This window comes from Ursus americanus, chromosome 5 (genome assembly GCF_024610735.1).
Source record: "Ursus americanus isolate L20-20 chromosome 5, mUrsAme1.1.p, whole genome shotgun sequence".
Taxonomy (NCBI): Eukaryota; Metazoa; Chordata; class Mammalia; order Carnivora; family Ursidae; genus Ursus; species Ursus americanus.
The window spans coordinates 47582713-47609761 of record NC_142131.1 but is presented as its reverse complement, the minus strand read 5'-3'; the positions used below and the strand labels follow the sequence as shown (position 1 = coordinate 47609761).

The 27049-nt window shown below is 40.1% G+C and overlaps 1 protein-coding gene across 4 annotated transcripts in view; it reads right to left on the bottom strand.

Moving 5' to 3' along the window:
- PPP2R2B (protein phosphatase 2 regulatory subunit Bbeta) overlaps positions 1-27049 on the bottom strand; it is a 633944-nt gene that overhangs the window by 216505 nt on the left and 390390 nt on the right. The window contains exon 1 of one of the 4 annotated variants that reach the window (XM_045794356.2): positions 24425-24843. The exons of the other annotated variants lie outside the window; for them this stretch is intronic. Within the exon in view, the coding sequence (XP_045650312.1) occupies positions 24425-24461 (37 nt within the window). The 5' untranslated portion in view covers positions 24462-24843. Of the gene's footprint in view, positions 1-24424; positions 24844-27049 lie in introns of those variants that run through there. 4 annotated transcript variants of the gene reach the window in all.

Sequence of the window (27049 nt, the reverse complement as noted above, 5' to 3'; positions counted from 1 at the left end):
CTGAATTTCTGCTTTCTCCCCATCTGCTTGTGGATCCCATTAGGTCCACAAAGCGGGGGATTTTTTTTTTTTTTTGTCATACTTGTTAATGTATCCTTTGTGCCAAACATATCACAGGAGCTTATCCATGTCACTGGAATAAACGAAGGAATGAATAAATGAGCCAGCTAAATTGACAGGGATTATTATCTTACACTGAAAGCCCACACCCCCACTCTGACCCCAACAGCTATTTGTAGGAAATTTCAAATCTAGTTCAAGTGGATAAATTATGTTCCTAAATGAATTTATTTTATTCAACAGGAGAAACACTTTCAAAGAACTATATGAGATAAGTGCTTGAAAATTCAGTTCCCAGGTAAGTATAAAAAAAGGTATCATGAATCATAAAAACTTACATGGGAATAAAAGGAAAGGGGCACCCAGAATACGTCAATTATTTTCTCAATGTTTTATAGCAAGAAAATGTTGAGGCATTGTACTTCAGCACAGAGCTGAAAAGAAATTTGTATGAATCCTTTTCAAAAACATGCAAGATGTCTCAACTCCATATCTTTATACATTTATTCAACAATATTTACTGCAGTAGATGCTGGGGTTAGACAACTGAACAAAAGCAGTATATTCTTGACCTCATAGAACCTACTTTCTAATACCTAATGAGAAAATAAAGCTCTCTCCCTTTCGTTTATACAGTAAGTGTTGCTAAAGAATCAATTCTGAGCATAGCACTGGGTTTTTACTCTCTTGGCCTTGCTGCATCTCTGATGTTACTGAGTGTAGAACAGATGACACAAGCAGTTAATCTGATCTAATAAATCCTTTAATTCTCTTGGTAAATACTAGAAAAGCAAGGGGATCATGGAGAAAGAGGGACCAGAAATAGACTTTAATCCCTTTTTCCATCATCTTCCTATACTCTTAAACAGAAATACTGAGACAGTTCCTTGAGAGAGCAATCTCTACTTTGCTTAGGGGAAAAAGAATTGGGAATTTCCATGGATATATCTGGTGTGTGTGTGTGTGCGTGCAAGCGTGCGTGTGCGTGTATAATAGCCAAGGATGCTTTCTTTCACAGTGGGTGTCCTGGCCCCTGCAATGGTCACAGTTCAAGGGGTTAAGGAGCAACCCTCTCCTGGCATGGACACGCAGATCTCCATGAATTCTGCAATCCATGATGCACATTCTCTAGTTCAAAGCTTTTTCCCCCCTTTGCTTTGTTGTGATTTTCTACTATATCCTCAAATATTATTTTTTTCTAAACTAAGACATTCTCTTGCAATTTTACATGTAGTGTTTGGATTAATACTACAGATTCACATGACATCCTAAGGGAGAAACTTATGTATCAAAAATCAAATCAATAGGTGACACCTGCAAACTAAAATCAGGGGCTGATGCATTGCTTTAAAAATGCTCCTTGTTTATAGATAGTTTAATTGCATTAAGTGCCAAAGAATGTACTGCTTTCTTTTAATGAGTTTTTATGGTCTTAGTCTTTGGAAGCTCAGATTCCATCTGTGACAGCAGACTGTGGTAGAGCTGGGCTATTAATAGCTGCCGGTACACACTTACTCAGAGCTAAGAGGCCCAGGGCTGTAGAGACAGCCAGATGGAGATAATACCACAGGGTGACTGTATGGACAAAAAGATGATCTATTTTTTTTCTAACACAAAACAGAAAACACTAAAAACATGACAATTCTGTTTTATTGCAAGCCAAACTCTCTGAGGAAATTTTTTTCTCCTTTCTGATTCTCAGGACTGTTTCTAAATCACATGTGATTTATCACTGTTTCTGTTGTTCAAATAACTCCTTACATGGGTTACAGAGACAAAAACATCCAGGTGGGTTAACAACCCCAATTACTAAAATGAAATTCTGATACAGAAATCCTGTTTCCTGATACAGAAAATCAGCAACAAAACAATTTGGCAATAATTCAAGGAAAAAAAATAAACTATGATACTGGACAGGCTTTTGAATCAAAAATATATTTTCCCCCACACGGAAAAACGGACAAAAAACAGAATGAATAACACATCAGAGATTTCTTATTAGGAAGAAAAGACCCCTCCCCCCAAGAAAACTGATTATCGTGACCTAATATGATTATGGTCTTAGTTGATCTTTATTTTAATGACAGTAAGAAAATACTCTGCAAAAGACAAGTTACAGAGCTACCATACTTAATGTCATGTTGTGATTATTTGGTGCCAAAGTTTAATAATAAACACCAATCCTTTTTTTTTTTAATTTATAGTAAGTTGTCAGGTGAACAAGGGAAAAAACTATTTTTAAATATGTGATTCGTCACAAAACTGAATGGCTAAACTATATTTTGGTGGGGTTGCACACAATGGGGGTTTAGGTTTTCTAAGTAAAGAGATAATAATGGGAATGCTTACACACAATGGAAAATAGTATCATTAAAAAGTGGGCAAGGGATCAGTCCATCATCTTGTTTGGTCTGCAACAAGGGTGGAATCACATTGTTCTCATGAAGACAAGCCCAACTAAAGGCAAGAGGTACAGTTTCAGCTAAGAACTCATTCTGTTGTCACACTTTGAGGAAATTCCAGGCAAACTGGGGGATAGTGAAGTACCCTATTTCGTAGAGATACTGTATTTCATAGAGACACGAGAGAGTCCTACAAGTAAAACAAATAAAGCCAGTCCATACGGAAGAGACAAAGGTGGCCAGTTCAAACAGATGGACAGGGTATCTGGGGTGTTTCAATCTGTATCAAGAATCCACAGTCTATCCTATGAACCCCCATGTATTCAGGTAACTATCCTTACTTTACAGGGTAGTTCTTTTCTTTTTAAAGTAACAAATGGTCAGTCATAAAATAACGATAATCTATTTTTAACACAAACAAATTGGTTAATAGTTTAGGTTCTAGAGCCATACTCCATTGAGTTTAGAGTCTGTGTCTGCATCTTACTAATTGCTTAAAACTGGGCAAGTGTCTTAACTTCAATGAACTGCTATTTTTCTCATCAATAAAACAGGTACAGCAGGATTGTGAGGGTTAGAGAAGATATTCCATGCAAAACTTACTACTCAGTGCCTGGTATATGGTTAAAACTCAACAGATGCATCTTCTTCTTCCTCTTCTTTTTATGACTTCTTTATACTTTGTTTGTGTTACTACTGCGTGTATAGTGCTTCTCAAAGTTAGAAAGATCTGGGTGTGACTCCTTACTGGGAGAAGCTTGGGTCAATACTCTTCAGTTTACTCACCTGTTAAATGAAGTTAAACTTATCTACCTTATAGGAATGTGAAGAATAAATCAGATAATTCATGTCCTATGCTCAACACAGTCTCTGACACAGGCTAACTGTGGCGCGGAAATGAGCTCTCAGGATTTCACCATCATAATCATATCCTTTCAATGAAGTTGATGTGGCTCTTACATGCAATAATGTATATGAAGCAGAACCACAATGCCTGAACCTTAACCACTAGTTCCTTCTTCTTCCAGCGTGGTTAGACTGCATGTATGGCACAGTATAATTACGGTGTCTTCTGTATACCAGCTTGAATCTTTATCACGTCCAAGACCATTAGGTGACTTGCTACTGCACTATCGTTTCACAGAGCAGCTGAGGTATAGGCCTTACATACTCTCTGCAAACTAGAGAGAGGAGATACTGTTCATCTTCACTGTCATCCCTTTGTTCATATCAGAGAGTCAACTCCTTAAAACAGTCCAGATACTTCCAGGAGATAGGTCACAGGCTGCTTCTCCTTCTTACTTCATTTCCAGCATTACTGTTTCTTCATTTCTAGCATTACCATTCCTTCATTTTTAGCATTATCTTTTCTAAAATTTCCACATTAGCTCATCACCTTCAAATACTCCCAGCACTAATGTATCAAGCTCATCCAGACAGAACACCACACGGATGTGTGCAGTGCGGAGGGCTCTGAGTGAGCACATTCTACAAAGAGACTCTTACCTACATTCCTGAACAGCGGGAAGACTCGGCTGTGCTACTTTCCCCTCTCATGAAATGTTTACTAACTAGCTAATAATTTCATTGTCATCTTTAAGCCTTCACTAGTCACAGCAAGAGGACATGCAAGGATCTAAGTAAGCTAAGTTCTCAGGATGCCTTGACACAAAACCTGTCTGTACCGTCATACCAAATTCCCCAGGCTGTTTGAACACTGGCAGTAGAAACATGGCATTTTCCACCTTGACTTTACCTTCAGTGTGACAAGGCCGTGTCTAACTTCAGGGCATTCAATGGTTATGGAATCTTGACACTTCACCTACTGTGGGAATGACATGTTTAAACAGTTTCTCCATTCTCCCAGGCATTTTCATATTAAGCTCTGGTGAATGGAAAGTAATGAGATGGACCACAAAGTGCTCTGTCAGGCAAGTAATGCCTCCCTCTCCTTCTCTCTCTCTCTCTGCCCCCCACCACTCTCCTCGCAGTAGCACAGCTGACAACTTCAAACATTTATTAATATCGATCCTCTTGTCTGCTAACAATCAATAGTGAATGTCCAAAGAACCAAATAATATTCAGTGTGCAAAACTGTATTTATTTTCACATAATACTGCAGGGAAATTAGAGATGACTCATTATATGAATCTGTTTATCTCTTAAGATTAAGAAATTACTACTACTTCTACACACATTCCAGGGTTTTAGATAATGCAGCTCTAAAATAGCCCTGGGGAAATGATCTTACTACTTCTCTGGTTACATTAACCGACTGTCTAATGATTTCCTTGGTAAAATATGATTTTACGATATCTAGACTTCTTAAGAGGATATCTGCTATAGATGGTAAATTGCTTGTCTTCTTGTCTTCTAATTATAGAAGTAGCTAACGTTTTTGAGGGCTTGCAATGAATGCACTAGGCAAGATATTAGGTATTTTACATACAAAATCCACTTCATTCTCAAATTAACTCTATGGAGGTAAGTCCCATTATTATCATTCATGTTTTATACAGATAAAGATATTGATATTTTGGAAGTACAGTGATTCAATTAAGATTGTACAAATTAGTGGCAGAACTAGAATTTAGAATTATTCTATCTGAATCAAGAGCCAAAGGTTTTAACCACTGCTTTACATGTCTTTCTCGGTGAAATGTATGTTTGTTTTAGTTTACCTATAAATATTACACTTGCATCAACTCACCTAACCTCCTTGTTATTCAGGTTTCATGAGCAAGGCACAGAGCTCCAACTGGTGCTACAATACTGAGACCATTTCCATCTGAGAAGTCCTAAATCTTTACAGTTTTCAGAAAGGTCAAGTGCTTTGGTTTGTGGTCCAAAAGTGGACTTCAGATATCAAAATAAAAGATGATCTAAAAAATTTCTTAAGAATCTATTTACCGGGGCGCCTGGGTGGCACAGCGGTTAAGCGTCTGCCTTCGGCTCAGGGTGTGATCCCAGAGTTATGGGATCGAGTCCCACATCAGGCTCTTCCGTTATGAGCCTGCTTCTTCCTCTCCCACTCCCCCTGCTTGTGTTCCCTCTCTCGCTGGCTGTCTCTATCTCTGTCGAGTAAATAAATAAAATCTTAAAAAAAAAATCTATTTACCATCTGTAGTTATCGTCTAGTAGAAAAATATTTAATGCCTAATAATCAATCTAGTATATATTTTTTTCATTTATTTGGAGAGAAAGTAACATTAAAATGTTCCTTTAAGAACTAATCAAGAAACTAAAAATTGTGAAATATTACCAAATCAAGCACAAATTTCAGAGATTGTCCTGAGTCCCCAGTCTACTACTCTATGAGGCAGCGTGGAGCCCAATTCCACAGGACAGTGAGCCTGCTCCCTACCCTCCCAAGGCATTGTTAGTTCTAAGTTAGACATTTGTCTTTGGTGTGTCACCTGTCCACATTGAACCTGGGGAGGAATGACCACTGCTTCACATCCCTCCTTCTCCTCAAGTTCATAAGACTTAGGGAATTAGAACATTGCACAAAACCTTACAACTCAGTGTATTCCAGCCCTTGTAGTCGACAGTTGAATAAACAGAGGCCCAGAGAGGTGGTGAGCTGGTAGAGCTGGGCCAGACTCAGGTCCCAGTCTTATGCATCTCCCACCATCCCATGCTCCCTCGCTAGTGTAGGCAGTACAGGGCAGGTACGCAGTACAGGATTCACTTCTTGTGAATAAGGCTGACAGAATGTGCTCTCTGCTTAATGCTGTTCACCAAATACTACTTTATGTATGGAAAACAGATGCTGCTACTTCTGCATCAAAGATATCCTGTATGTTCTGTTAGTTACAGCCTAATGATTTGGGTTGGAGTCCCAGCTCCACCAGGCATAAGCTATGTGACCTTAAGTAACAAAACCTTCCCAAGCCTGGGTGAGAAAGTAATGACCATACCACCAACTTCACGGGGTTGCTTGTGATGTATACATGAGTAATTCATATTTAATATTCAACAATATGTCTAACACCTAATCAACACTATTATTTTTATTATCACTATTATTTTGCCACATTGTGAGAGGAAATTCACTGTTAGGTCTGTAAGTAATTCTGCCTCCTACTCCCTGCCCATTCAGCTGCCAACAAACCCACTGCGGTCAAGACACCACTTGCTAAATCTCAAATTGGTAAAGAAAAATCCTCACTCACTCCCCACCCACTTGGAGCATGAACTCCTACAGAACCAGTTACGATGTGTAGCTTGGCTGTGGCCCCTCACAGACTTCTCAAGGCTCTTCACTGGGAAAGGTCTCCAGCTAACATGCTAAGAAGGTAATAATAATCATACGGTACTGATGTACAGCCAATATCCAATGTAAGGATATTCTGTCAAGACAATAAATAGTATCGTGGTCCATGGCAAAACTGCATTCAACTTCTGGTTTCCTTTGTTTAAGGGTACTGAGTCAGAATGCGAGATGACACTGCTCCGAATTCCTACCAACTGTACTCAGCTCATATTTTGTAAAGTTGAGCTGGCCCCGTTTAGCTACTAGGGTAACACTGTTTGCCTGCTTTCCTGAGATGACTCCTTTAGAGACTTCTGCTCTCCCTACTTCTGGACCTTTCAAGGAGGCAGTGCCTTGGAGGTTCTGCTGCTTTGCCTAATGAGTGACAGCCAGCTTTCTGTCCTCTGCAAAACAAACATTTGTGGAACTCTGAGAACTCTTCCTTGTAGAGACAAGTCATTGCCAACGGTCAGAGAGATAGCTGCAGACACAGTTGTAGTATTAGGACATATTGATTAGCCTTCTGGTTAGAGCTTTATTATGTAATTGACACAATACTATCGTGGTGAGGTAGGGTGACATTCTGACAGTCTGCAGCCACTGAACTTGCCTTACGCATCAAAGACAATGGAAGACTACGTGTCTCTCAAGCTCGCAGGCCTCAGAATATAGCTTCTGTCCATCCATCCATCCATCCATCCAACAAATACGTATTGAAGACTTGGTGTTACATGCTGTGACAACAGCAGGATCAATAATAATGGTAAATAGTGTCCTGGAGTTTATAATTTAGAAGCAAAAATAGTCCATATAACAAAATAGTATGTTAAGAGTCATATAGGAGTGGTCAGGATAAATTGATGTGGCCATAATGTGGTACAATGAAGTACTGGGACAGCAGTGTCCAATAGAAATAACATGTGAGCCACATACGTAATTTTAAATTTTCTAGTAGCCACATTAAAAAGTAGGAAAAAATCCAGATGAACTAAATATTACCTCTTATTAATTTTACATCTTATTTCTTTTATTTGATACAATGTATCCAAAATATCATTTTATATGTAATCAATATTAAAACATTACTAATGAGATATTTTACTTTTTTGGTACTCATCTTTAAAGTCTGATGTGTATTTTACACTTATAAGACATCCCAAGTAAAAGAACCAAATGTCAAAAGCGCAGTAGCCACAAGTCATATGTGTGGTGACCTTAGTGGGTAGCACACTACTAAGAAGTTCAAAAGAAGGAACAATTGCTTCTAGAATAGAGGAAAATGGAATCAAAGAATTTGACATATGAGAGATTTGGATATCTGAGCTGATTTCCCAAGTATGTTTGCTCCCTAGTCTCATGACCCACACTGCAGTAAAAGAATGTCTTTTTCAGTATTTTATGAACCCCTTGTGAGAAGATTCTATGTCGTATCCCTAACAGTGAGCTTAGCATACACTCATGCTGGTGTTCATGTCTTTACCTGTTAAATAAATATATGCAAGAAAAATAAAAATGGCCCTTACCACTTCCCAGACTCCATGTTGTTATTTTGCATACAATCTCTCTAACATTTATAATGATGTTGTAAGGAGGCACTAACCCTCCATTTTACAAGAGAGTACGCTAAACCATGGAGTTAAGGATTTCTCAAGATCATCGCGCTAGGAAGAAGGGAAGGGGTACCTGCAAATAGACCTAATAGGAGGGAGAACATTTAGACATTTAGAGACAGGGAGGAAAACAGACTAGACTCTACGGTGAGCTATAGCACGGAGTTAAGGTGGGTATGGGAACAGGGCTCAGGATATGTGAAGTGTCTGCCCTCCACTCCATTTTGAGAGAGAGAGAGAGAGAGAGAGAGAGAGAGAGAGAGAGAGAGGAAGGTAGTAATGGATTTATGACTAATTAGCTCAGTCAACAAATCTTACATGGCATTTTGTGTATTTTTCCCTTGGCCCTTTATTCTATCTCAGCAGGTAAAGTTTCTTTAAAATAAGAAACAAAACCAAACTATTAGTTTCCAAAGGCAAAGGGCACTTTGGAAAATGAGAACCAGAGAAACTCCTGTCAGAAAGGGCACTGGAGGTTTAGCCCAGGTTTCCCCCGTCTTCTACATTTCTGAAAAATGGGTATCCATCCTTCCTGTGTAAAGACCATCTCCCAGGACCATCCCTTCTACTCTCTACAGGCTGAAGTCCAGAAGAGTGTTTCATATACTGATCCCTAGTCTCCCACCCTTTAACTTCTAACTAGTTAGGAGCTGGCTCGAGTCATGCCTTGCATGATCCTCTCCTGCAGACACGCATCACAGGCCTCATCTCTGTGATGCTGGTGGGGTGGCAGAAAAGCAAACAGGACTTAGGACGCAAAAAAACAAAACAACATTAAAAAAAAAACAAAAAAAAACAAAAAAAAACCCCAAAACACACACACACACAAAACCCACAACAACAAAACAAAACAAACCCACCAACCATAGATTCAAATTGAGTCCTAAAACGTAGATGCTTTCTAAAAAATTAAAACCATGTATTTGTGTTGGCTAGTAGGTTAAATGTAAGCACTAGAGCTTGCTTGTCCTTATAAAACTTAGTATTTTCTCATTGTTACTATAGCTTAGAAAAAGACTTTTAAATCTGCTGACCATGCCAGCCATCAGCATCTTGGAGAGCCAGGATTCCATTAAAAACAGGTCTACAAACTGGAATGATAAAACAAGATAAAGTCCTAATTTGCTGACCTCTTGGCTGTATTTGGACAGCCACTAGCCCCCACCCTAGGGTGGGGAGGAGCAGAATAGAACGCAAATAGTGTCACCATTTTTTTGTAATTTTATTCACCCTTCTTTCCAAATGTTTATTGTTGCTTCCTTGGGGTATGATGAAGAATGTGTTATAACACAATTGTTCTGAGTTTTTGCCAGCAAGTCAGCTTTGTCTTTAGCATCATCTCTGGGCAAATAGCACAGACAAAGGAAAATAATGCTTGGGGCCAAATGCTGAAACCTTGAGTCTTGTGTAGCCTTAGCTGAAAGAGCAAAGAATTAAAAAGAAAAGCTAGCAATGGTGGTTCTGTTTTTTTTTTTTCTAGAAGAATTTCTAGTAAGAGGAGAGGACGTAGTGGAAAGAGAATGGGTTTCAAATATCAACAGCTTTGAGTTCAAACTCATACTTGATCTGTTGCTGACTCATCAGGTACCCCTGCATGAACTTAATTCAATATTCAGGCCATACTCTCAGGGTCCTGGGATTGGGCTGCCTCGGGCTCTCTGCCTTGGTTTCCCCAGGCAGTGGAAAGTCTGCTTGTCTCCCTCTCCCTCTGCTCCTCACCCTACACTCTCTAAAATAAATAAAATTTTAAAATAAAAACACAGCTTTAGTACATAAGCAAAAATAAAACCAATAGACAGTTCCATAAATCTAGACACTCTCCAAATACCCCCAAGTCTTTTTGGGAAGTCCATCGACTATGACAATGAGACTTCAAAAATCAGTCACAGATATTAGCTACTTCCAATAGTCCTATTTTGCCTTTAACTTGGTTTTATGCAAAACAAAAATAAATTGCTTTTCTTTCTATTACCAGCAAGTACGGTCTATATAGCTTAAAAATCAGAACAAACATGGCTGAAATATTAGAAATGCTCTTTCCAATTATCTATTGATTGCCTGTAATGTGTGAGACATTGTGATGAGATCAGAGTAATTAAAGAACAACTAGGTCCCTGACCTGACAGAGCTTACTCTCTACTAGGGGAGATGGTAATGTCTGCCCTCAGAAAGGCTAGAAGCAGACCAGGAGAAGAAACAAGACGAACATGCTTTAAATTCAAGTGGCCAATATGCTATTTTATAAGCATTAAAATACGAACGCGAGTCTCTAATATAGGGGTGATTCAGAAGAGATTGACATAGTGAGGCTTTTTTGGGAAGAAAGAAGTGGGATCTGAGCTGAGACTTTTGAAGATTAAGGAAAATTATTCAACGTCTTCTACTCTCTCTTTGAAGACAGAAAGCACCAAAACTCAAAGCAGCATCTACTTACAATAATGCCCTCTATTCCTGAATCCCTATTGCCCTCTGTCAACTCCATAATTATTCACTAGTACAAATTCTACCTGGGTTCTGGCTCATCCAAAAGGCAACATTAACTACTCCTGAATGAAAGATAATTGGTTTGGGTATCACTGCAGTGTTTTTAAAGGAACTATTCAGTCCACCTGCCTCTGCTTCTCCCCCACCCCCCATCCCCAATAAAGGAAGGAAGGCAAGGAAGGGAAGGAAGGGAGAAAGAATGAAAGAATGGGAGAAAGAAAAGAAAGAGAGAGAGAGAAAGAAGACAGGAAGAAAGAAAACCTGGCCAGTTTTTTTTGCACTGTTTGTAATCCCCCATTTCTACCTCCCACAATTCCCTATAAGCAGGAGGTGATCACAAGCCAGACACCTGGTGCTGCCCGTCCTGCTAGCCAGAAAGGAAATCAGATCAGGCTAGTAATGAAGAAGTTTGATATCAGAAAGCTTTCAAAATTGTAAATCCTATTTGGACTGGACAAGTTTCACAGGTGAGCCCTCTGAGACAGAGCTTCATCCCTATTCCCTACCCACATCACTCTGAAGCTCTACCAAGCACACTCCATTCTTGGCACAGAGTACAATATTCTTCCCTTAAGGTACTACACATTAATGCCTCAGTTATATTCTGCACATTTGTTTGCCTCCACTTTCTTCAATCTTAATCAATGCTTGATCAGCCATTGAGGGATGAACATCGTGGGAACCTATGACTTCTCTGAAATTACATGGCCCATTTTATGTTCATGGCTTTCTTGGCCATTTTTTTCCTATGGAGAAGGTCCTTAGCTTTCATCAAATTCTCCAAGGGTTTTGTGAGTCCTCCCAACCCACACTCCCACCAAAAAGTTTGAGAACCTCTATTTTAAATCTACCAGGATCGAATTTCTATTTGTACCATTTCCAAATGGCTATACTCCAATCATAAACTCAACGAAAAAATGACACACTTGAAAAGAATATTTCAATGTTTTTCTGTGTTAAAACAACCAAGTACTAATCGTTGGAAGGTTTAGCTCCTGGACTCTCAATTAGAATATTAGATTAAAACAAATTTTAAATCCAAGTTTTTTCCCATCCTAATGCTTAAAAATTATCCAGGTATCAGACTCTGTAAATAATGACCAACTGGGGTCTTAATAACAAACGTTTTTTATTAGCTATCTAATGATACTTGGTAGTCTACTCAGCACTCTGCTAGGGGAAGTACATAAACCCATTACTTTGGAGCCTGCAATCAAACTGTTTTTATCAATAAGGAAGATTATAAAACTATTCCACCCTCTCCTCCCCCAGCAGTAATAGAGCACAGGAAATTAGGTTTTAAATAGTCCCAAGGGAAATACATTCCCAATGAGTTCACATCCTATTTTATACATTCCTAAAAGAATGGCCTTAACAGGCTGTAAGATCACAAAAGTCATTGGTGTTCTCTCATGAGAGAAAATATAATCCCCCTCTCCATTTTGGCCACAACTAACCATGTGACCCTCTACTTCTCAAAGCCTCAGCTTGTTCTTCTACAATTTGGACCAAATTCTGCTTGCTTCATCCATTTTACAGCTATCATGATCATGAGATGATGATTCCAAAAATATATTGAAGTATTATAGAATGCCAGACAAATAAAAGGTCATCTTTTTTCCTGGCCTTCTTGGATATTTTTTTCTTCTCCACACATACAAACTGTTAGAAGGACCCACCAAGATGTCACTATGGATTTGTAGCCATTTGTTTCAGATGTAGCCAACCACTTATCTGGAAATCCAGAAACCACAGGCAGGGCAGAGGACCTAGATGCCTAGCTCCACCCTGTGCAACTTACTTTTTGGAAAAAAATTGACATGCCATTCAGGAAGCACCCTGGATATTGAGGGCACGTATTGCACGGTGCACTGGGTGTTATACGCAAACAATGAATCATGGAACACTGCATCAAAAACTAATGGTGTACTATATGGTCACTAACATATCATAATAAAAAAATTCAAAAAAAAAAAAAAAAGCAAGCAAGCAAGCACCCTGGATGCTGAAAAATACAATTCCATTACAAAAAAGAGCTCAACAAAGCCAGCTGTGTTGAGCACCTACATATCTTTCTTTTCATCATTGTGCCTCTGTAGATCATTACACAGGCTCCACAGATCTTTCACATGCTTTACTCCACCTTTCATTAATAACATTGTGGGATGTATAGAACAAACTTTATTCCATCTTTCACTTCACTGAATTTTTACTTTTAGTCTACGGAATGATCTGAAGTTAAGGCAATTTTCATAATTAAAAAGTCTTAGGAGTGCCTGGGGGGCACTGTTGGTTAAGCCTCCTACTCTTGGTTTTGGCTCAGGCTGTGATCTCAGGGTCATGAGTTTGAGCCCTGTGTTGGGGTCCATGCTCAGCACGGAGTCTGCTTGAGATTCTCTCCCTCTGCCCCTCCCCCTGCTCTAGCTCTCTCTAAATAAAGAAATCTTTAAAGCAAAAGATTTTAGGGTACTTAGATAAATATTTCAACGGCTTTCTATAGCTCACAAAGTTCCCAGAGACCCCACCTCTACAGACTAGCTTCCCACCACTCTCTCCCTCCACCAACCTTTAGCCACACTTATTTTCTTTTGACCCTTTCAACACGACACAGGCCTCAGGGCTCTTGCATATGCCATTTCCTCTACTTGATCTGCATATGCTCCAATTTTGTGTGTGGCTGGCTCATTTTCATCTTTATCTCCCACTTTATGTCAACTCAACTGAGATTCTGTAAAGCCATCCCACCGTGGTTATCCAGTCTCTCAGTCTCTCATGTGTTTTCATCACAGATAATTTATAATTACTGCATTTACTGGTTTTTGCTTTATTTTGCAGGTCTCTTCCACAAACCTGTAAGCTCCATGAAGGATAGGCACCATAGGGGTGGGGGGGCTCAGCTCACAATTAAAACATCAGTGGGTAAATCATAGTCAATGCTGATAGAGTAGGTATCCCACTACCACATACTGGGCACTCAGTAAAAACCTGTTGAAAGTAACAGGCAATTTGAATACATACACTAAAGTCTGTTGACATGTGCATGTATTGAAGCAGAAATGTTGACTAACTCGGTTAAAAATTATTTCTTCAGCAAACAAAGCCAAAAACAATTTCTGAGTAAGATTTTAGGAGCCCTAGACCGAATATGTCCAATACGGTAGCCACTAGCCACATGTGGCTATTGCAAATTTGAAATGAGGCTAGTCTGAATTGGGTGTGTCCTAAGTATAAAATACACACCAAGTTTACACAGTATTAATGTACATTCTTACACAATGTAACAAAAACAATATAAAATATCTAATTCAAAATTTTTATTTATAATTTTTATCTCATGTTGAATTTTTCAATAAACTAGAATATATTAAAATTAATTTCACCTATTTTTTAATGTAGCTACTGAAAAATTTATTATTTTCACTATTTCTTTTCAAATTTTATTTACATTCAATTAACATATAGTATATTATTAGTTTCAGAGGTAGAGTTCAGTGATTCATCAGTTGCATATAACACCCAGTGCTCATTATTTTTTTTTAATAGTATTTTTTTATTATATGTTAGTCACCATCCCAGTGCTCATTATATCACATGCCTTCCTTAATGCCCATCACCCAGTTACCCCATTTCCCCACCCTATTCCCCTCCAACAACCCTCAGTTTGGTTCTTATGGTTAAGAATCTCTTATGGTTTGTCTCCCTCTCTGATTTCACCTCGTTTCATTTTTCCCTCCCTTCTTCTATGCTCCTCTATTTTGTTTCTTAAATTCCATATGAGTGAAATCATGCGATCATTGCCTTTCTCTGATTGACTTATTTTACTTAGCATAATACTCTCTAGTTCCAACCATGTTGTTGCAAATGGCAAGATTTCATATTTCGATGGCTATGTAAGATTCCATTAAATACATACACCACATCTTTATCCATTCAACTGTTGATGGACATCTGGGCTCTTTGTGGTTTGTATTGTTTTTTTTTTTAAATTAAAAAAATTTTTTTTAAAGAGAGAGAGAGAGGTGGGAGAAAGGGGAGGGAGAGAATCCCAAGTAGTCTCCGCTCAGAGCACAAAGCCTGATGGTGGGGGTGGGGATTGATCTCACAACCCCGAGATCATGACGTGAGCCGAAATCAAGAGCCGGACTCTTAACCGACTGAGCCACTCAGGTGCCCCTGTTTTATATTTCTATTGGATGATCCTGGTCTAGAGCATTCTAGAGTAAATGTGATTGTTACATATTTATGGCTTTTTTAAAATTTTAAACTCTCTATAATGGTATATATTGGTATATATATGTAGAAATCTCAAAGTCACTGCCTAAAATTCATAGTATCACCTTCGAGTTTTTTTTTTTAACTTCTGCAGATATTAGGAAATTGTCCAGGTATTACATGCTATAATACATCTGACTCCTAGGTAGAAAGAGATCCTCATAAAATTATATGATCAGTATTTGCCCTGTTGTTAGCCTTCAAATCCTTTAACCCTACTTCCAGAGTCACCACCATAACCTAGGCCACCATGATCTCTCAGCTGTACAACTGAATTCACTTCTTAACTGGTCTTCCACCTCCAATGCATTTTTTTTTTTCAAACAGCCAGAGTAATTGTTCTAGGGTACAAGTCTTATACTGACCCCAGGATAAAGGCAAAATCCTTACTTCAGCCTTCAATTCCAGACAAAATGCTGGCCCTGCTTACTTCTCCTCTTCCTCCTCCTTAGACTTCACATTCCAGCCATTCCGAAATCTCTGAAGTTCTGGAAAGGTGCCATGCTTCCTCTGGCTTGGGAACCTTTGTTCCTTCTGCTAGAGCCCACACCCATCGCCCGCTCTCCTTTTGTCTGGCCAGCCCTTATTCTGTTCTCAGTGTAGGGTCAGAGAAGACCACTGTGTAGGATTCGTGGGAAGGGCACCCCCTGGCCTTCACAAACCTTTCCCTTGCTGCCACCTCCATCACCGCCACCACCAACAGAGAGCTTATGATGTGCCAGGCATGAGCTAAGCATGCTCCCTGATTGTCCCATGGATTCTTCACCACGAACCTGTGAGAAGACAGCAGCGGCTTATATGTACCTAGCACGGGGTGCCAGGACTTGTTCTAAGCTCTCCACAGATATTACCCCGGACCCCAGGACAACACACAGAGTCAGGTACTATTATTATCCTGTTTACTGATGAGGAACTAGTGCCCAGACAGGTTTAGTCAATCACTCTACTTGTCGCTGGGGACTTGAGCTCTTGTAGTTTGACCTCACAGCTTATTCTGACTCATGGCAGGTGTTATCACCGTTTTAGAGAAGATACAACAGAAGATCAGAAGGGTTAAGCAACCTGCCCAAAGTGGTCAAGTCAGGATTTGAAAGCCCAGTTAGAACTACATTATGTTTCTCTCAAGGACTGTATACACCCTCCCAACATAGCTTACAATTGCCTGCTAGCTTACTGCACTGTAAGATTCTTATTCTTTAATTTTTAAAAAACAGTTTCAGGTATAGAAAAAGTGAACAGATAGCACAGGGAATTCCCAAATATGTCCTGCAGAGTTTCCCCTATTATAAACACCTTATGTTAGAGTGGTACATTTGTTATAATATTGGACCACAAGTGTAACTAAAATTCATAGTTTAATTCATATTTCTTCAGTTTTTACCTAATGTTCTTTTTCGGTTTTAGAATCCCATCTAGGATACCTCATTATACTTAGTTATCAGGTCTCCTTAGGCCCTTCTTGTTTGTGGCAGTTTCTCACAATTTCCTTGCCTCTGGTGACCTTGACAGCGTTGAAGAGCATGGTTGGGTATATTGTAGAAGGTCTCCCTACTGTAATTTGTCTGGTGTTTCTCTCATAAATGAAGATCACAGAGGTAACGTGCCATGTTCATTACATCACATCATGACTCCCTACCATCAACAGGACTTACACAACTATTCACGTGGACCTTCATCACCTAGCTGAAGTAGTGTTTGTCAGGTTTCTCTTCTGTCAGTTTACTTTTCCTGAACCCTCTCTTTTAATCTGTACTCTTTTGATAGAAGTCTCTATGTGCAGCCCACACTTTGTGAGGAGCGGAGAGCTACACCCACTTGCTATGCTCCTTGAGGCTGGGTCATCTATATAATTTATTTGGCGTTCTGATTAGGAGATTTTTCTGTCCTTTATTAATTTATTCAAATATTTATTGATATCAGTATGGATTCATGAATATTTATTTTGTACTTTGGTTTATAATTTATAATTTTGTTATAATTCAATACTACTACTACATTTTTTTTTTTGGCTTAAATGATTCCACTTGAGTCATTAGGAACTCTTTCAGTTGGCTCCTGTGTCTCTTAGACGTACTCTCATCAATGTCACCTTTGACATATTCCCATCAATGTATTTCGTTTTCAAGAACTTCCTTACGTTTAGGCACATCTTGTAGATTTCCTTCCCCAGTCCTAGAATCAGACATTTCTGGAAGGATTCCCTGTTCCTTTCATTGAATAATGGTTTTAGAAATAAAGAAGTGAGTGCTGGGTGTACCTGTTGCTACTGGGGTGTCATTTTTTAGGCTTTCTCAAATGACAAAGAAATATGTGTATGTACATAAGCCCATGTATATACCCATACTTATAAATATCTCTACATGTAATCATGTGTATCTATCTAAAGTTAAACCTGACTTCTCCCTGACATGTCCAACTCTAATTTATCACCACATGCATCATCTAAGCTCCTATCCTTGCTCCAACAGTCAGAAATGACTGAGCTTCTTAAAGGCAATAGCAGTGCCTTAATCCGTTGCTATATCCGAAGGATAGTCCTTGGCACATATAATGCACATGTGGACTCGCAGTCCCAATAACTTCAGCTCTGGAAGGGAATACAGATAAATCTGCAAATGTTACCAAATACAGATTTCAAAGACGAACATCACAACAGTTTATTAGGGCAACAGTGTAAGAGAGTGCACTAACAGAGGTCTGATTTAAGTGTGTTTATTCAACTCTGTGAAGGGAGAATGACAGCAATACATCGAAGCTACACAAAAAGGATTCAGGCTTCCCTGAAAAGGATTCAAGTGGCATAAAATGGTTTGTGTCTCCACAGCAATTTACATTTATTAAAATAGATAATAGGCATAATCATTGTCAAAACCGAGCTTCCACCCTGTATAATGTCTTAATATATTCTCGAAGTTCCTGACAAACAGGCGCAAAGCCATGGCAGATTAGACTCTAAGTGGAGGATCACCCTAATAGCACAGCAGAAAAACCAACCTCACACTTCTAGGAAGGAAAATAAGACCCGAGGACAGTCTCTGAAGGCGAAGGGTAAAGTACAAAGGGAAAGGTGCTAACGTGGTGCTTCAGCTGGAAGGGGAGCTGGGCTCTAATGTGACACTCTGCATTAATGATGCTAATTTATGTCTGGGTAAGTGTGTGTGCATGACACAGAGGAAATTCGAAGAGGTCTATATTATACCACGGTGGAGCTCATCTTCAATCTCTCGGAAGGGTACGTGCTTTACACTGGAACTGCCTCACATGGGCATATATTATGTAGATTCTGTGTCAGTTTCATATGAACAAATCACTTGTCTCCTTAAATCTATTCTGGAGCATTTCCAATCTGTTCTTTACACTGCAGCCAGAATGATCTTTCTGAAAAACAAATGTGAATGCTGTTCCCCATCTTCCCCACATTTATAAATTTTAACACTTCCCTTTATTTCTAGCATAGAAAAAAATAATAGAGTCCTCTTCTACCATCGAGGCTGGGCAAGATGTGGCTTCTGTCTAACTCCAATCCTGCGGGAACTCAAGCCACATTGGGCATCTTTCACTTGCCTGGACACACACATTCTGTGCTACTACTATAGGGCCGTTGGTCATGCCATTCTCTTGCCCCAAATCATGCCTCTTGCTCCTCTTCAACACAGGAACTCCTACTATGGCTTTAGGATTTAGTCTTCTGATCCCTTCACCACGGAAGCTTTCCGTCTCTGGGTCCAATAGTCTTTTACACACTCTCACAGTACCACAGACTCTTCCTTTACAGTGCCTGTCACGGTTATAATTGTACATTCATCTTTGTTATTGTGGATTAATATATGCCCCCAGAGGGCTTGTTAGTCCATATCCCTGGCACCTAACCCATGCCTGTGTCGAAGAAGCAGTTCTTGAATAAACAAATGAGAAATGACCACCCCATCTACCCACACAATTGTCAAAGCTTTCCTGCATGTGAAGGCTCCTCTTTAGATTCTGAAGAATAGGTTATTTCACACCAGAAATTTGATAGGTCACCCTTGAGGCTGAGTACAGGAAATATCACTGGAAATATCACTGCTAGGCTTTAGTAGTTTCCACAAGGACAGAAGGTCCCTTTTGTCATATGGGTTATTAATGCAAGGGATTTGAAGTTTATTAATGCATTATATGCACTATATGGAAATGGACAAAAGGGGATGTGAAAAAAACAGAAAAGGTCAGCTTATGGTGCTGATTATTTACTAATCCTAATACTTAAGATCATTTTTATCAAGTCATTTGGCTTTATTTCTCAATATCCCAAATGCTACTACTGGTTTTCAATCTCTAATCCTTGTGCCTGAATTTCACTCAACAAATATTTACTGAGCATATTTATTACATGCCAGTCACTGTGTCAGACCCTGTGATACATGCTGAGCAAGAGACCCAAGGTGCTTATTCTAAGTGGAGGACAGAGACAGCACAGATTGATAGTCGTTTCAGGTTAGTGTGTGACTCAGGCTGATAAGGAAAGAAGTCATGCTCTATGTGAGTGAGATCATTTCCACTGTTTCAACATGGTCTTAAGCAATCCAAATGCCTCATCGGGGTAACCTGTATCATTATTGTTCTGTAATATCAAGTAGATCACAGAATTTTCACCTGAAAAAGGATTAGAGGCTTATTTATTTTTAAAAGATTTTATTTATTTATTTGATGGAGAGACAGCCAGGGAGAGAGGGAACACAAGCAGGGGGAGTGGGAGAGGAAGAAGCAGGCTCCCAGCGGAGGAGCCTGGTGTGGGGCTCGATCCCACAACGCCGAGATCACGCCCTGAGCCGAAGGCAGATGCTTAACGACTGAGCCACCCAGGCGCCCCTAGAGGCTTATGTTTTATTAAATTCATGGTCTCCCTTAAGAATTTAAATGTATTTACTCCCCCTATTTAAATAAAGGACTAGGGAAAACACAAGGTATATCTTTTCTAAGGAGTCACTATAATCCCTCAAAATCTCTATTTCCAGTTTTGATGTTCCCCAAAGGGTCGGAGTGCCTGATTCGCTAAGATGTGTATCTCAACAGAGCATGTGTTTCATGGCAAGAGATTTTTCACTTGGTTTTAGTGGTAAGTAATTCAAGAAGTAGTTAGTCACACAGAAACCCTAAAGGCATCTATGGACAAAGACTGAATCACAAAGACTGAATCAAGACTCTCTTCATAACCATTATAAACCTTAAGACCTACGACAGTAGTGGCAGCATAACTGGCCTTTGACAATTCTGGGTTAAATGCTGCCGGATAAACGATGATACTTTCATCGTTTCACAATCAATGAGGTGGTTGAAGCATGAGACCACAGTGGAGAGGAAAGAGGAAAACTAATATTGAAGTCGTTAGCTCATCAAGAGGAAAAAATCCACAAAGGAAGGACACCCAGAACCGTATCCTTTTTGTCCCCTTTTGACAGAGGCCATAGACTCATCAATGGTTGTTCAGGAAGCTGGGAGAATCTCAGGAACAGATGAATGGCAGCTCCTAGGAGCCACAGCTCAAGACTAATGCTCTAGCCTATCGTCTTCAAAGGAGAAGAACAATCAGCAGATTGACAAATTCCTCTGTTTACGCTCTTGAACAAATAAACTAATTGCATCTTTGTTTTTAACCTAACAAATCATAGCTTGATTACAGGTCATTAGTGACCATTAATACATGGAACTGTTTGCATTTCACTGGTCTGAATTACACAGTCTTGCCTTGCACACCAGCTCAATCAAGCTTCCAAAGGGAAACCCCGTTATCAGGCCTCAAGCGGGACGAAAAACAAACAATTAGCCTCTGTGATTGAACTGTGATGCAGAAGATTTTTTTGGTTCATTGTTGAACTAGCCATTCCCTTTGTAGTGGAGACACGCTCTTTGGGCCCAAAGAGTATGCAACCACCTCTACGAATGTTTTCAATTATTTCCAGTGACTGCTAATGTTGTATTGGTGAGCAACACGAACCTGCCTGTGTGATACTAGTAGAGGCAGCCCTCAATTCCTGACACGGCGGCTGATTAGAGTGCAGGTAAGCACAGGGAGCACATGCAGGACTGGCAGAAATATCAAGGAACAGGAAGAGAGACTATTTGGCAAAAAAGGGAAGGCCAGATAGGGAATGTGTCTATGTATGTCTATATGTATGTATATAGTACACACATCAGCTAGGTAGTCCAGAATGTTAAAAAGTCCAGTTGAGGCTTTGGATTACCCATACTAGAAGCCAAGACACTTAAAAAGAACTGGATCATTGCCAAGCCTCCACTTCATTTTGTGCTGAGCAGTCACAGAGGGGGCAGGGAGTGATTAACAGAGATTAACGATCTCAGAAATATTTGAGGACTTTCTAACATAGCAACTGCCACTTGGGAGCAAATCCCTGGTCCATCTCATCTAATGTTCTCTTGCTTCAAAAAGCGTCCCCTGGGGAATGCCATGTTTGACTACTAACGTGCTGACGCCAAAGAATTAGAGGAGGTGCTAACAAGGCCAGGGACGACAGCCTAGATATTGCCGAAGCCATTTTTACTCTTTAATCTAGGCTAGCTACTGAGCACATGACTCCTGCCTCAGCCCAACATGTGCAATGACAGGCTAGAGTTCCACGCAGTTTAAAAAGCTCTTTCAAATGAATTATCCTGCTCATCTTTATTTATATCAGCCCCTGAAAAAGTGAGATTATTAATACCACAGTAATGGTGGAAAATGCAAGCTCTCGAGTCAACTTCTGTTTTTAAATCCTGGCTTTTCCACTTACTAGCAAGGTGACCTTCAGCTTACTTTTCTCAGCTTCACTTTTCTCATTTGTAAAACACAGATAATGATGGTACCTACATTCATAAGGTGATTGTAAAACTCTAATAGGTAATGGACGCGAGGAAAATGCTTCGTGTACTTCAACACGGTACATAGTAAGTGCTCAGTAAGGATTAACTGCTATAGTCTCTGTCCTCCTCTACCACCACCACCGGCACCCACCATGGCCACCATCTCAGCTACCACCATTAGCACCCCACCACCCCCCACAGGAAGAGAAACTCAATCTTCCAGACAGACTTCTTCCTAAAGTCCCTGAATTACTCTACGACTCAGGGAGGATGAAGCCATTATCTTCTGACCACACCTTTCTCCTTCCCTGGAACACTTTTCATTCTTCCTCCCTCTCCTCATCCTCCGGTCTCAGCTGAACCAGGTCTTTCTTCATGAGCCCTCCTCTGAGCCCTCTCACATCATCTCACAGCCCCCCTGACATCCGCATCACAGAATTTCTCATCCTGCAGTGTCATGACTTGTGGTCCTGTGTCCCCTACTGGTCCAGGAGAGCCTTAAGAGACCCACTGTGTGTACCGCACCCTCTGCATTCCAGCGCAGAGCACATCACCAGGCATTAAGTGCGGAATAAATAGTCAATGGAAGGCTGATGGCAGACTCCTTTCAGGCCACCCTGCCGCTACATGGAACGGTAGGATTTCTCACTGGAGCACTGTTTGGGAAGTGAGAGATAGTCATATGTGGCTTTTTGCCTTACGCTGCTATTAAATAACCTTAGCCTCATGATGAAAACTCAAGGCAATCTTAACCGAATTTTAATGGATTCCATTTCCAAAGCAAGTAGCTTCACTTGAGAAAATAATACCTTGAAGTGAGGCTTACATTATGTTAACACACGCACATTCATTCATTTTATACCTCACGCTCCATCGCAGAGCTATGCACAGTGCTTAGTTACCAATCCCTCAGCATTTTGAAAAGGGCACCGTCTTTGTAGTTGGAAAGGATTTTTCAGAAACAGTTGGACTTGATGAGGTGCAGCGAAACGCATTCTTCCTCACAACATGCTCTTAAAATTCTGACTCTGAACGGTCTCTTTCCCACTTGCTGCTTTTGCGCTTTTGGAAATTTCGAGTCTGACGTGACACAAGTCAGAAAAACATGACCAAATAACAAAGTATTCCAATCCCTCCGGTCCCCTCCCTCTTGAAGGAGGCAAGGAGGGTGTGACGGTTGGCAGCCCCAGGTGAAACCCATTCGAAGTCTATCTAGTCTTATCTCACTGAAGCGGCAACGGAGGCCAAACCAAATGAAACACAGACCCCCAACCAAACCACATTAGAACACCCTAGAAAGGTTACCTGGCTAGAAATGAAAGAAAGGTACACTGTAATTACAACAGATGTAATTTCTATAGCAAGGAAAGAGCTAGACTCCACCTACCAACACAAACACCCCAAGACATTTTTTGAAAACAAAGCCTACTCTCTTTTCTTACATAAAAAAGCATATTAGTAAATAGAGCCTGTGTGGAGTCCATATAAATGGATAAAGCTAAGGCTGGATAATTCCCTTGGGACACTGAAGCCTGACGCACCCACGCCCATTAGCTGATGGAGAATATACAGAAACACACACCCATATATATAAATACACACATCTGCTCTTTGTTTTTGTCTCCCTTCAAGTCTTCGACCACATTTTTCATTTCATTTTCCTAGAGTAAGTCTTTATCTGGAAACTTCTTTCCCCATACCTTTTCCTCAAAGAAACTCTTCTGCAGGTCTTACTCCTCGACCTGACTCAGAGTTTCCATCTATCTCTGTTATAAACTCCACCTCAGGGGAGAATTCTCTGATGATTCTTTTTCTCAAAAATTAGAGTTCCTTTGCACCAGATTTTCTTGCCCAGGCCCCCACACAGCCATGTGCGGAGGCTGTAATGCTCGAGTCTCACCGTATAGTTTGAAGAAAGGAGTGAAACCAAGCTAGCTGCAGCCTTCGCGCTACCTCATCCCAAACAGGTGGGACGGCTCCGTGGTCATCCCGGTAGGGCCTCCAAACATTGAATACAGCTGAGAAATTACTGTTTTTCCTACATAGTAATTTCCCGATTTCCTTCCTAATTCAAAATTACCATGTAGTAAGGCCCTTCATTCTTCAGTGTACAGAGTAAGAAGCCCTTGTCTCTTTCTTCGCCTCCTGGCCCAACGCTTCTTCTCTAACCCCGCAGCTAATCCATCCGTCTGATTCTCTAGCCTAGTCTGCATACATCGCCAGCATCTATACAGTCAGGCCTCCTCTCACAGAGCCTCACCTCTTTCCTGGCTTAAAACCTTTATAACCGGTCATTACTTGTTACTGCTGTGTGCCAACACGTTTCATCAAAACACATTCTGAAAACAGTAAGTCAAACAGTGCTTATTACCTACACGTTGTTTTTAAAACGTGACGGAATTGATTTGAGTCCCCCAGAGCAACTTTTAAGCAAGTGGAACTATTCAACACTTCCATACTGCTATTTTATTAAGAATAGTAGGTATAAATAATGATACTAATACCTTTATTTCCATAGGTGCTTTCATCTGGATAATTCATGCTTCATTATTGTGCCACTATTCTCTGTCTTGGGTTCTCCCTTGGCTCCTGTGACAAACATGGGGTTCAGATCCAGACTCCAGGAGGTAGCGATGCTTCAATTTTTGGTAACATACAGCTGCATTAACACGCCCCAAGTCCCCCCCATAGCCTCTTTGTGTGAGGTTGCTCGTGGTCGGTTACAATCCAGGCCGATACGATACGACAGCCAACTCTACAAAACCTCTCTGCGCTTCCACCTCCTCCTCTGTTAGGGGGCTGCCTTCGGGTTTTGAGAGCAGGGGTCCTCCAAGGGTTGCTTCCAACCAGCCGCAGAGCCTCTACCCAGCGCTCCACTAGAAAGCAAACTCCGGGCTCTTTCCCAGTACCATTTAATTAGAATCGCTGGGAGGAGCCTAGCAATTTATAGTTAACAAACACGCAGGTGGTTCTAATAAACATTAAGGTTGAAAACAACGGCCAGAAAACACGTGAGGAGTTTTGACAAGGCTGGGCGCTGTTAGGGGAGTGACCTCCATGGAGTGAAAGAGGGATCACGAACGCAAGGATACTAAGCTTTTGATGGTAAGGCTTCACAGCGGAGGGCTAGCAGCAATGGGTCAAATGCAGACGGCTCTGGTACACAGAACTTTTAAGCAACGGCAAGTATTCAGAAAGAGGAATGGTCATTTCACCGATTAGGAGAGGCTCCCTTTCTCTCACTGTCCAGAGGTATTAGGATTATACTCTGGGAGAACCTATGAATGAGGCAATACAAGAAGTACTAAAAATAAAGCTATAAGATTTAAAACAACAACAAAATTAAGCCTTAATAAGAAGCTTCAACATACCATTAATATAGAAAGAGGTTTATAACTTATTTATTATCATTAATTTTTTAATATCTCAAAGCTATTACCTTTAAAAACGATCCTATTGATGCTACATAGAGTAGATAATGGATTTTCATTTCCTAATGTTTTGTTTCATATTCAGAAAAGGGCAGCAGTTGGCTTAGACTCTCACAAGATTCCATATATTATTATAGGAGATATTTATTATTTAAAAGTCATCAATTACCACCATCCAGAACTGATACTAGATCAAACATTAAGGTTAGGCTGTTATTTCTCCTCTGTTTTGTAAAGAAAACAACCATCTTTTGACACTAACAATTTTGCTTTAGGATACAGATAAATGAACTAATATTAATGAAAATACTAGTGAACATACTTGATACTGGTACATCACATACACTGTTGTATTTAATACTCACAGCAACCTTAGGAAATTCAGCTTTGTTACCCGTATATTTATAGAGGAAGCACCTGCGTTTAGCAAGGTTAAAGATCTCGCCCAAGGTCACAGAGCTAGCTAGTGGTGGAGCCAGAATACAAACCTGGGGGTTCTCCAGAGTCCGTGTTCTCAACCTGCTAAGTTTATTTTTTAGCATAACCCTGAATTCTAGGGATTTGGAGGGCAGGAAAAAATGTATGGCCCACTGCAAATAATACTTATGACCAGTTAGGGCTTCTAGAAATACCAAAGAGAATCAAACAACGACTTACTGATGTTTAATTTATGCCAGGTACTGAACTAACCACTGTACAACTATTTCCCTTAATGCCTACAGCAACCATAGAAGGTAGCTACTAGTACTATCCTGATTTTACATATGAGCAATAATGGTTAGATGATTTAAGTAATAAGCCCATCTTCTTCAAAAAGAATTCACTACTCACATATTTAAATGGAAATGAAGCGAAAGAAGTAAATAGTATGTAAGAATCGCTCAGTAAATGTAGCTTCACTACCCTTATATTATGTTCCAGGGAAAATAATGGTGTTAGTGATGAATCATCCATTCTTTCTTATCTCTTTTCTTGCTTGCTTTAAATGGCAGATATTTGTGATTTAGATATTTGGGTGCCATGTGCAGTCATGAAACAGAACTAAGTCTACTGCCTTCTCCACATCTTCCTATGCGTCAGACTTTAGCTCTCTGAGGCTGGCACCAAAGACAGTGGCCAGGAGTGCAGCCTCAAGACCCTTCCGTTTGGAATAGTAACAACGAATGGCCTTAGAAATGAGACATACCCTACACCCAATGCCCAACAAAGGGCTATGACATGCCGAGTTTCTCCACCCCAAGAACCTTGTGTTAAGGATGCAGGTGGCCAACATCTCTCAGAGAGAGTCGCAAAAATGAACGCTTTTCCCCAAGATTGCAAAATTTCATCCCGTTGGGAGCTCAATGAGAGTTGATTTCATTTTGTAACCTCATGGGAAGAGCTCTGTTTTAGGGATCAGATCTCTGCACCTCTGTCTTGTCTCCACCACAAACCAGCTATGTGATCATGGGCAAACTGATTAACTCTACTAGATTTCAGTTTTCACATTGAGGTAATAAGAAATAAACCCATTCTTCAAGTTTTTTGGTGCACAGCAGGTGAAAGCTGTGAAAATACTTTGTAGAAATATAAAGCCCTTTCACAAGTTTCAGAGGGCATTACTATTTTATGTAACTCTTTCTTTTGCCTAAAATTTGACCATAACCTATCGACCTGGTCAAACCAAGTTGGTTTACCCACAGACTAATTTAAAAGACA